Source organism: Euwallacea similis, chromosome 11, assembly GCF_039881205.1.
Source record: "Euwallacea similis isolate ESF13 chromosome 11, ESF131.1, whole genome shotgun sequence".
Classification (NCBI taxonomy): domain Eukaryota; kingdom Metazoa; phylum Arthropoda; class Insecta; order Coleoptera; family Curculionidae; genus Euwallacea; species Euwallacea similis.
The window spans coordinates 3,709,116-3,721,390 of NC_089619.1; the positions used below are offsets into that span (position 1 = coordinate 3,709,116).

The 12,275-nt window shown below is 34.6% G+C and overlaps 1 protein-coding gene across 1 annotated transcript; it reads left to right on the top strand.

The window, feature by feature from the left end:
- The first annotated feature begins 186 nt into the window (after positions 1-186).
- Bcat (Branched chain amino acid transaminase) lies at positions 187-11,342 on the top strand. The gene is made up of 8 exons (XM_066395231.1): positions 187-471; positions 6,111-6,278; positions 6,339-6,548; positions 8,645-8,875; positions 9,247-9,368; positions 9,425-9,606; positions 9,671-9,825; positions 9,883-11,342. The coding sequence occupies exons 1-8, from the start codon at positions 451-453 to the stop codon at positions 10,069-10,071; spliced, it is 1,278 nt and encodes a 425-aa protein (XP_066251328.1). The 5' UTR covers positions 187-450; the 3' UTR covers positions 10,072-11,342.
- The last annotated feature ends 933 nt before the right edge of the window (positions 11,343-12,275 follow it).

Sequence of the window (12,275 nt, forward strand, 5' to 3'; positions counted from 1 at the left end):
TTAAAAATTTTAACCTAAAGGAATTACAATGTAAAGAGTGGCAATTCCGATGATTCCCCACCGCTGTAAGGCAACTAGTGTTATTCTCAACTTATCCACATTCTTGCGTCACATTATCTCCCATGTTATTGTTTTCGTATATTTAGTACATATATAGAGATAAGCCACTATTCTTTTTCGAAATTATTGACTTATAAACTTCATGTAAATGGACTTGGTAATTAGTTCGAAAATTACCATTCAATAGCAGACATATTAAGTGACCATTATACAGTTCTAAATCCGATATCCGAATAGTGGCCGATAAAACGTTGTAGCTGCATATTTGTACAAATTTGTCGCTTGATAGCTCACTGCTTGTTATAACTTCGTCGCTGAGTTAGTTCGAGTAGTTACGTGGAGTTGCTAAGTGATCCATTCTTTTTCATTGTTAACCGGCTTAAACTGAAGATGATTGGTACAACAAAGCAGGTAAGAATTTGTGATTGATTGGACAAGGGAGGGGGTTCTGGCAAATCTACCTGGAAGATAATTTCCACGATAGTTCAGATTATTAAAGCCAGTGACGTGCCTTTATTTCACAGTTTTACGCAAATGAATTTACCTGAACTTTGAGTTAATAATTATAAGAAAAAAATTAAAGATTCGCTAAAAGTCAAAAATTCTCGTAATAATTATTGCTAATCCAGGCCATTGACAACATTATTTCTATCTTTTTTGCGAGTTTCGACATCTACATATATCTTCAGAAATATTGCCATGCACAAAACAGACGGCAACTGTTGCTTCATAGTAATAAATGTTTTAAAATTTGCCGTGATTTTGCATATTACAAAACTTGATTATGAGATCATGCGGTCACGTTTTTTTTGCGTTACACGTTTTTGCTGTACAATTAAAACTTTTTCCAAGAAAATTTCGTTGCTGGGACATGTTTTGGGTTAAAGAAAATACACAATTCCAGGATTTAATGTTACTTCTATATACGTTAATTAGGGTTTACCATTTATGCATATCGGTTTCGTGACCGAGGCAAGAAGACAGATATCAACAAACTCTTCCATTATCTGAAGCTCCAGGACATTGAATCCCAGTTGCAGTCTGTCCGGATAGGTTTCTAGATCGTCACGCTCACATGACCGATGTTTTGATCACACTTTTATCTGATCACTTGTGACCAATGTCATATTTTAAAGACATTGTCATGATATTTTTGACTTCGTGATAACACTAAAGGAACACCCGAACTGATTTTATATTTAGGAATTCCGGAAATGACTCTAAAACATTACGTAAAATTGCGTGCCTTTTATTCTTTAAGACTGCCAAACTGTTCTTGCTTTTGATGACCTCGCGACGAGGAAGATTTGTAAATCTTGGGTTCTAATTAGAAGTACCCATTATTACTTAAATAGAGTCGAGTACCAAACACAAGAATATTTTATGCATAATTTAGATAGTTGAGAGCTGTTCTTAAAGATTTGAATTACTGCACCCACGTGGTTCTGTAGTTCACTTTGCCGCAGTATTGGGGATTGTGAAATGAATCACCGCTTTTTGCGTGTATGTATAAGTATATGTATAAATATACGTATGTATGTATGTATATGTATAAGTATATGTATGTATAAGTAGATAAAATGGGTTTGCAGATACTTTGAGGCCAAATTAAAATGCTGCAAAATACGTGACATTTAGTTTTCAGATTGTACTTCCAAAATATCTTAATTAAAAATAATTTTGCAATAATATTTGTCATTTCCAATTTCAAAAAATTAAACAACATTACATTAAATAATACTGGTAAATTTCATTTATTGACGACATGGATATGATGACTTGGAGACACGAACCGAAATAACAGCAAGATAGCAATTATGGGCATTGGTTGCAGTCTTCGAAATTGAGGCATCTTTAAAAAAATAACTTAAAATCTTGGTTTTCGTGTAATATAGAATAGGATCCATTGCTTTAGAAGCGGAAGTTAGGTAATGACTGACTTTCCACACCAATCATTTTCCAGAAGATCTGTAAGGTCGAGTAGCAATTTTTAGAGTGGTTATCGTGGAATGTATCCTCATGGTGAACTTTATTTTCAGAACTATTTCTAATAGTTCGAAAAATAGAAATATGCATTCAATAGAAAAAACACAAATTCAGAAATAGAGAGAATAAAAAGGTGTATCGATAGCTTCAAAGTTTTTACTTCCCTTCTTTTTAATTCATTGAAAGGCTCTACTTCAGTTTCTATCCTTCTCGAAAACTACTTTCCAACATTGACCATTATTTTTCCATATTCCATTCCATTCCATTCCAATCTAAATATTTCTTGCGTCTTTTCAGTCATATTGGCAGGCTCTAATGCAAAAAAATGATAACAGGGTGGATTCACTTTTCAATTAGGTACTTCATTAGGTTTATCATTAGTTCCTAAGAATATTCTCTGCTAAGATTTCGAATTATTGCGAAAATTGATTCTTCTTGGGCTATTTACAATCCCATTTCTCTTCATTAGCTTTGGTATAGTTACAATGGTATTAATCAGTATTTGTCACGTCTCCTAGCCGATCCAGCGTTAATCTTCTGCATTCAAAGATTTAAATAAAGATGACGGTATCTGGTTTTCTATGATCATAAAAAACCATAATAGTAAATCCTGACGTAAAGTTTTTCTTTTGTGTCGAGGGCAAAGCATGGTGAACCCGAACCGTTCAGTACCGACGGAAGCTATTGATCGAAATAGAATATTATTCATAATGGTGTATATTATTTTATTATGCAATCACATTTCAATGAAAGCGAAAATAATATGAAATTATTTCATAATTCTTTAACAAGCCTGGATACACAATTGAAATCATAACGGAACTTGCATTGCTATAAATTACATGATATAAATACAATGTAGGATCTTTCTCAGTGTGAGTCTAAGGTTTTATAATCAATGATAGTCCGGATGGATTTCAATTAAGGGATATATTTACAAATGTTTGCTAAATGCTTATAGAGCAACGCTACTAACTATAGGCGGTTTCACAATCTTCAGATCGCGTCTCGATCTGTTACGACAAGAAAGGACGTCTTCCTGACTTTCGTGTCTTTATCGTCCTTTTTACCTTTCCATCGCATTTCGATCTGATTTCTTTTTTCCACCGTTGCCCGTTGGGTTCCCCTCTTCACGGAAAGCGACTCGTCAGAAAAAAGCAAAAATGAAAAACAATATACTTAAAAAATAATTTTTACAGACTATATATACATAGTGGTTAAAACGATCTGACTAACGGATCTAATAAATATATCAGTTATTCAAAAGTTATCCAAAGCAAATTTTAAGAAGACGTATTGGAGATTTAATATGACGTAGAGCCTTTTTATCCTTTTACTTTCCACAAGATATTCGTCAAATCGTACAAAAAGTCGAAAAGAATTTGCTGCATTTTTGAAGTATCGTTTTGCTAAATGATGCTGTTCCCTATAAGGGCAGTATATGAGACAATATCTTTCGGATACCCGCCTTTCAGCTTTAGCCCTTGCCGCAATCGACCACCACAGCAGACTGCCCCTTCGAGTTCAACTCGCCCTGAGAGGAACATTGAGCCTACTTTTTACGGGACAGATATCTCTTTTCGCTTCGAGGTGCTGATTTTGGTGAGAGTACACATCTCCAACTTCAGTAACTGATCGGAGCTCAACCTTCCTTATCTATCCTTCATTGTGGTGGACGTGACTTAACTCCGAGGAGTTCTACTCGTGTATTATCCAGTACGCCAGATGAACACAATTGGGATAAATTCAAAAACCGAGCTTCAAACCGCTTTAAGACTTCCAACGATAAGCACTTTTTCCAAGGTTTCCAGCCTCGAAGATTCCAAAGATTATACAGGGGGATAAAATTAGGGACATTAGTCCCCTAGTGATACAGGTTTTAGAGGATTATATAGGATATAACGTACTACATGACTTTAAAAACTTTCCCCTCATAGTTAACATATGGATACTTCTGAGGTAAAAATGACCCTTTTGGCTGAGAAACCGGGGTACTTCGCTATTGAAAAGGGACGTATGTCCCCCTGAGGGGCATTACTAACTCGGTCCTCTCAACAAGTAAATGCGCATACACGGATTTGGCGAAGATTGCTTATTTTCCTGCATGATCCCCTTACTAGAATATCATATTACCCTTTTTAGATGATAAGACTATTATAGGATTTTTTTAAATGTTACATTGTAATTTTCCTTGATGGTCTTGAGATAGACGATAACCAAATTGAAAAGCAACGTAGATCAAATGTGATCCTAATTGCCATAGAGTCTCCCTTTGTAATCAGACTTTACATCCTGTTTCAGCATCAGGTATATTTTTACTGATCTCTTGAACACATTCAGGGAGGTATTCAAAAAACTTAGTTTCATAACGAAAGTTTTGAGTAATCTTCAACGGACTCTATGTATTTTGCGCATAAATTACCTAATACAAATTCATGGATGTACGTGAAATGATAGACAAAAGTCCATCATCGTCGATGGCCCGCAGCTAACTTCTGACTTTCCTTATAAGACAATCGGACGGTATCCTCATGCCAGAATCATAACCGATTGATTAGAACAACAAATCGTCCGTTAGTATAAAAAAATTAAGTCTCTAAATGTAGGACCTTTCGAGAATTTCTTATTTTATTGAGTCGCAGAGCATAGATGATCAGCGTTGGGAAGCTCACGCCGAAGAACAGCTACGTCCTGGGACCCACCAAATGATCAATGAAATTGAATTTCTCTCCGTCAAAATTCGGTCCATCGAACACAATTGACCTTTATCAGTCAATTAGTTTAGACTTCGTAGAAGCTCAAAAATTTCAATTCAAGAACACTTTTATTAAAGTTTCAAATTGGTTTTGGATACCGGTTGGGTTAAGTTTCTGGAATTGGCTTAGGCTAGTTGACAGCAGTTTAAATTTGGAAAAATCCAAAATTAACAGAGATGGCTCTGAAGAATGGAAATTTGGGATTCCCTAAGAGATATTCTAATCATTTTATTCACCGGAACTAACGACGCCCGAAGTAACCTCAATTAACTTTCCCACTCGCTGAGATCGTAAATACCCAGTGTAGCAAAAAAAAATTCCATCTTTTGAAAATTTATCCAGGATTTCTACGGTAGTTTGGTCATGGATACTTCTTGTGATTAATCATTCGCGAAAGTTTCAATTTTAAGTTAATCTATATATTGATAAAGTTGACACTGGATTATGGTTTCGTGTTCTTGCATTTTCTGGACTTGTGTCCCATGATACCTATTTGGTATACACACACGATGAAACCTATAAGTAGATCGTCACCAGCCTCACATCTTGATGATTTTCTCACCAACAAGGGACGTGTTTCTAATGGCTAGTTGTTGATTAAATTCCACGTTAAATTACCTGCCTGCATAATATAATATAGAGTTGTGGATTTTGTGCCCTTGGGGACTACTAATTCGATAGAACTCTTTCTAACTTATCCATTTACGGTAATTGCACACACGCTTTTTGCTTCCAAACATAAATGACGAAAAATTTTTGGCTGATACGTAAAACTGAATGAACATTTTATCAAGAACTGATATCAAAGGCCGAAGTATTAATGATGCGGACATCGCAATTTAAACATTTTTCAAGATATTAATGCGATTTTGGGGTCGAGACTTGAAAATCTGCCAACTCATCACTGATAATATAATATCTGCAATCATTACTGGCCTTTCGGGGTGAGCACTGCCCAGAACGACAGATCAGGAAGGGTGGCGGATGTTTCTGGTTGGTACGTTTTCTTGTGGTAGAGAAACGGTGATTTAAAATTTCGTTCAAGGCGCCAGACCTACTAAGGCCGGTCCTGTCTACAGTAGAAATTTTGATCAGAATCACCAGCAAATCTTCGTCAGGAGTTACTACATGCAATGCCATAAAACAACTTTGCTAATAGCTTGACAACAAAATATTATCATGGTCATAATACTTTAGCAATCTCCTCTATTATGCGTCAATAAGATGTTTTAATTTATTAATAAGGTCAATAAATTTAAGTCAATCACTCTTTATCAATGCGTATTCATTATTTTGTAACTTTTACAGTGTTCTTGTAAGCTCATCTTCCAGTTCCAGCACAAACTAAAGGAAGTGTCCAAGCAGGCAACACGTGCTTGTTCCCTGAAAGTCAAACGCATCCTCAGTGAGGTTGCAAACGAGAGAAAATATGATCATGAATATGAGGATGAGACAGATAGTGAGATTACTTTTAGAGTAAGTAAGGAACGTCAAAAAGCAACCAAAAATACTATCATTTGAATATGTTTTGTCCAGTTTAAGGATCTTACCACGAAACTGTGCGAGCCAGATCAGCTTAGAACCAAACCTGATGCTTCTGACTTGAAATTCGGCCACATTTTCACTGACCACATGCTCAAGATATTTTACCATAAGAAACTGGGAGGATGGCAGAAGCCTGTGATAATACCGTTCGAGAATGTATCTCTTCATCCTGCTGCTAAAGTATTACATTATGCTGTCGAGGTATGTTCAGTCTTATCATTACTCGAAGCACAAGTTTACCTTGAGGATTTTTTTTCTTTGGTGAAGTTCGACATAACTTCTGAGATTTGATTACACCGTTTTTTGTTGCGCGTGTGCGGTTAATTGTTGACAAACAAATTCCTTTTTATGTCGTTCGGCCACCTGCAATCGGTGCGTGCGGTAAAGTGTCACGTTCCGCACTCGTTAAGCAAAGAACCATTAAAACACTAGTGAATTAAATGTTGTTTATAGCGTTGCTATATGTTGACTTCTAATAAGTCAAAATTAAATAAAATGTGTCCAATTTCTACAGAATGTTGATAAATCGATTCTTTTTTCCTGGTATTCTGTAATGAATTAAAAAATGCGATATTACCAAAAAAGTTATCACATTTAAAACGAAAAGATATATTTGAACATTACCGATAACAGCGGATTAGAATAATTAACCATCACTATATAAGCAAATTGTATCCACAACAGATGTTACAACACCCAAAGCGCTTTAATTTAAGGTCAAGATTGGTAAATCCGTTTGGCTCGATAAACGGACATTTTTCTGTTATGAGTGTAAGTAAATATCCCGCGAATAAACAATTTTTAATTTACTTGTTGTGTAAATAACTAGTCTCCATTATTTTTGCATTCCCTGAAAATTTTATTAAATATAAGAGAAATTAATTGTCAATAAACTTATTTTCTTGGTAATATTAAGAAAAGGATTTATGGTTTTGTAACTCTGCCCGAGTTGTTGAAGCATGGCTTAAGCTTGGTTCTGTTAACTCTTGAGCGATCGACCGACCACGTCTGTTTTCTATGGAATAGCTTGTGACCTTGTGCAAAATTTTCAATGTCCATGAATAGAGATCAAAACATTTTGAAGACCAAATAAGGATGTAGAACACCCTAACTAAAAAAATGTTGAGAAATGTTTTAAGAATTTTTCAGCTAAATATTGAAGGCTCCTTCCCGAAGAAATTTTTGAAACGGCTGTATTTAATCGAGACTTATATTACGATTCCACATCACATTGCGTAAGGTGTATTTGTTTCGTTTACATCTGAAGTTGAATCGAACGTTGCAAAATTATACTACATACTTATCATAAAAATTGCAATACCTGAAGTGAATGCATCAAATTGAATCAAAATTGGCATACGTGTAATAATATACAAGATATTCCATTTAAAGCTGCGATTGAAGATTACTCAAAAACGGTATGTTGTATGAAGAAAAGTTTCAAATAAAAGTTGTCCGGTAAAAAAGGGGACATACTAGGTTAACGAATTCAGACATCATGATGTCTGAATTCGTTACCTGGGAATATTCGATAGATTTATTCTGTTGCTAAAGAATATTATATTGGTGAACTGATCGTTCCCTAATATGGAATCAAAAGGAAAACTCTTTTGCATTGTTTGCAGATCTAAACTGAGCTAATAAAATATTATAATGCGTATTTAGCAAAAGTTATTTCAGGATCTGTAAGGAATATTCGAAGAATTTTTATTTTATTTCGTTTTTCCGTCTAAAGTTACTCCATAAACACGTTTCAATTTACAAAAAAAAATATTTTAAGCTCCAAATTAATTTTTTTTTCATTTTTAACCAAAAATCCAAATTTAAAGCGTCTTTACGTCCCATTTGCGTTAATATACCAGAGATTTGCAAGATATTTGCATGTGATACAATCAAATTAAGGAGAACGAAAAACAGGTTTGAATTTCAAATTTCCAATAGATTAAGTGTTTAAACTGACAAAAGACGATTTACAATTCACTAAATTGTGATTATTCATATTAACCAAGGTGTTTTGTTGGAATATGGTACATATTAATCTATTGTGCAAAACCATAGTGGGGGTAAAGATTCTTCCTTGAACTTGACATTGTTCATTATTCTATATCAAACTGCATTCGATTTTTACGTAAGACTAAAGTTTGATGTTACCATACGATGCCCTGTGGATATTTAGGTCACTTAGAAATAGATTCATTGATATTAGCTATTGTTTGCTCTGTTTGTTTATGTCTGTACAATTAATTAGAATCTAAATTTAAATACATTGTTAGATTAAGTATCTTCTTGATTTGCAGCTTTTCGAAGGAATGAAAGCTTACAGAGGCGTCGATGGCAAAATCCGAATATTCCGTCCAGATTTAAATATGGCCAGAATGAACAGTTCAGCCCAGAGCTCCGGATTGCCCACCTTCGACGGGATTGAATTTGCAAAATGTTTGAAGAGACTTGTGGAAGTAGACCAGGAATGGGTGCCTCACAGTGTTGCGAGCAGTTTGTACCTTAGACCGACTCTGATAGGAATAGATGTAAGTTTAACTGACCTGCCTCTTTAATCTCTGATGGACTGGAAAACTGGATTAAACAGACCTGTCTTTAGATTAGCACTATTATCTCATCATGGTGGTGAAAGGTTAAAATTCGATTCCCGAGTAGTTATGTTTGTTTTCGGTATCAGTAGCTTCGGATTCCATGTTGTTATTGACGAAATGTTGAATTAGCGTGTCTAAAGATGTATGTGTTATTTATAATTGTTTATAATAAGGGCGATGATTTCTTTTCTATTGTGCTATTATGGGCTAAAGTTCACAATCAAAATATGAGCATTTACAACCCAGATATCACCATAACAAAATATTCCTAAAGACTCAAATTTTTAAATATATATTTAATTTTCCAGGGGACCTTAGGAGTCCAGCAATCAGATTCGGCTCTTCTGTACACAATTATGTGCCCTGTTGGAAGTTACTTCTCAGGAAACGATGAATCAGTGTCGTTATTTGCTGATCCCTCCTACGCAAGGTATGCTCAAATATTTTTACGAGTGAACATTAATCATGACATTCAACCTTCTTCAGAGCATGGCCTGGAGGATGTGGAGACAAGAAACTAGGTTCTAATTACGGCCCTACCATCCGAGTGCACAACCAAGCCTTGCAAAAAGGTCGCCAACAAGTATTGTGGTTGTATGGCCCCGACCACCAAGTCACTGAAGTGGGAACCATGAATGTATTTGTTTTCTACCGAAATGAATTTGGAGGTATGTTTATGCTCTCTCTCTGACAGCATTGTTCAAATTTTGTCTCAAGGATAACTTTTTACAGAAAAAGTATTAGTGACTCCACCCTTAAACGGTCTAATCTTGCCTGGTGTAACCAGACAATCAATAATTCAGATCTGCGAGCAATGGAAGGAATTTCGAGTTGAGCAGAGAAATATTACCATGGGGGACATTTTAGAGTTGTGCAAATCTGAGAAAGTGAGTTATGAAGACAAAAATAAAAAGTGAAAGATATACCTGAATATTTCCTTCTAGATGCTGGAAATGTTCGGGTCGGGGACAGCCTGCGTAGTCAGCCCGATAAAATCCATAGAATATCAAGGGAATCTCATTGAAATACCCACAACCCAACACCAAAATCCTCTCTATCGCAGAATCAGAGAAGAGTTAGAGGCGATTCAATATGGGCACATAGACCACCCATGGGCTCATTCTATAGACTAGTTTTAGGTTACATTCTAGGTTTTAACTCAGGGATAGAATTCCGCAGTAATATAATTTAAACGTTAAAGTTTTAGGTGTCACTAAGGCCCATTAAAACAAACCTGTTAATCAGTTAAACTGAGGAATTATCCAATTAGGAATTTCGTTAATTTAACATTATTTGGGTTTAAGTCCTACCTTTAAAACTGACCGTAAGGTCCAGTGGTATACCTCAGCTTTAAACTGAACTGAAGTTTGAGTCTCAAATCTTTGACGAAAATCTTTGGTTCAACATGGAATTTTAGATAAAAGTGTGTAGCTGAGCCTTAAGCATTTAATACAAGAAAGAACAGGTTTTCGTTAAGTCTATTGTATAACTACATTTGATAGTGTTTCTAAGTTATGGAATGTTAGGAATTAAGATGTACTATTACGTTATTAGGTTAAATATTGACTGTGGTTTAGTTATAGTGTCTGTACATTCTTATAATTTTGAATTTTTTTCATTGTAATGTCATATTTCATGGTACAAAATAAAGAATTTTTTAGCAGATATCAAGAAATTCTTCAAGGAGAATTTTTAGTGATATTCTGTTTCATATTATGCATTAAATGTATTTAAGTTTGTAATCATTCGAAGGTTGTTTCAGCCAGTTTTTAATCATAAAATAATATAGAGGATCCTTAGTTTAAAAAATCGACTTTTTGACAACTGAACAGAGAAAATACTAATAAAAGTGGAATTTCGAAAAAATACCATAAAAACAAAAATAAATATAGGAAGATGTACATGCATAATATAAATAATTTCCATTTTACACATTTCCCTATTGAAATTTTTTGTTAGATAAACAGAAAAGTAACTAAAATTAGCGCAACTACAGAATGTAATTTTTAATAAATTTTTAAATCTGTCATTAAGGCTGGTCTACAGGGCTTTTACGTATTTATTGTTAATTTTAGGAAATCATTAGTTTTAAAAAGATGGAAAAAAAAGAAAATATGAAAATCATTTTCGGTATTTAACGCTCTGTATATCGACAACGAACCACTTCGGGAATTTTCTAATCAGAGTGCTGGCAATGCCATCTTTGTTCTACCTACATCCATCTATATCTATGTACATTTTCTAATTTAAATAAAGATAGAGGACTACTCTTAAGTAAGTTTTATAGGTAGTATTTTTAACTGCTTTACGTCTTTCTGAATATTTAAGAAATGTCGATAATTAAATAATTTGACAGTCAATAGATGGCTATATTTAAATGTAATGTACGGAAGCTTCATAATATATTCTTGACAAAATTGCTTGCTGGTTTCTATTTCATAATTTCCAACCCAAAACCAGATATAAGCAGAGATTGATACCTTAAGTAGACACTCTTAGCATCCCTGCCGAAGGGTATATTAGAGCCAAGTCGCCGTAGAGTAGAATGTGAACAGATACTCTTCTTAAAAGACTCAGCTAGTCCACTTGCCTCTATAGTGACTCGTTGCTAGCTTGCCTCATTATTGTTCGTTTTTATCGATATTGTTTAGCACATAAATTATCGTTTTTTACCAATAAACCTTACCTATAATTAGCAAAATTGTTGGAAATTTTTACACGAAATAGAGCCTCTCTGATTGCAAATTCAGTTTGTAAATTTCCGGATTCCGGTAGCTTTTGCGAAATATACCTCTTTTGGTCTTTCGAGACGGAATCACCCCATTTTGGTTGTACAAGAAAGACATGCAGGGTGTCAGCTTGAAAACTTCCCACCTTTATTATCTCGGATAGATTTTTTTAAAATCGCCGAGAATCGTTGATTTTGTTATTGAGAGAGAACAATTTTTATGTAGAATTCACTGCACCTCTTTCAGTTCTCTATCCCGCAGAGGCATGCTCTCAAATACCTTAAATGGTAAAGGGGGCTAAGTGATATAGCATATTAAAGGGCTATTCATTCTCTTTATTTGGATACCTCATTTTTTACGTTTGACTGTTGCTTTATCAAGTCAGGCGTCTTTGATAATTTTAAAACCATTTTTTCTCATTAGTGTTTTGATAGCGTTGAAACTAAGATTTTTTTATTCAAACATGTCTTATGATTAGGAAATTATTGAAATAAATCAGTTTGCTATTAAAATAAAACAGTTCAAGTTGTGATATCATGTTTCGGTTAGGTCCAAATTTGGTCCTAAGTACCTTCCAGAAGAGCCAAAATTGGCAAATAATTTTGGCT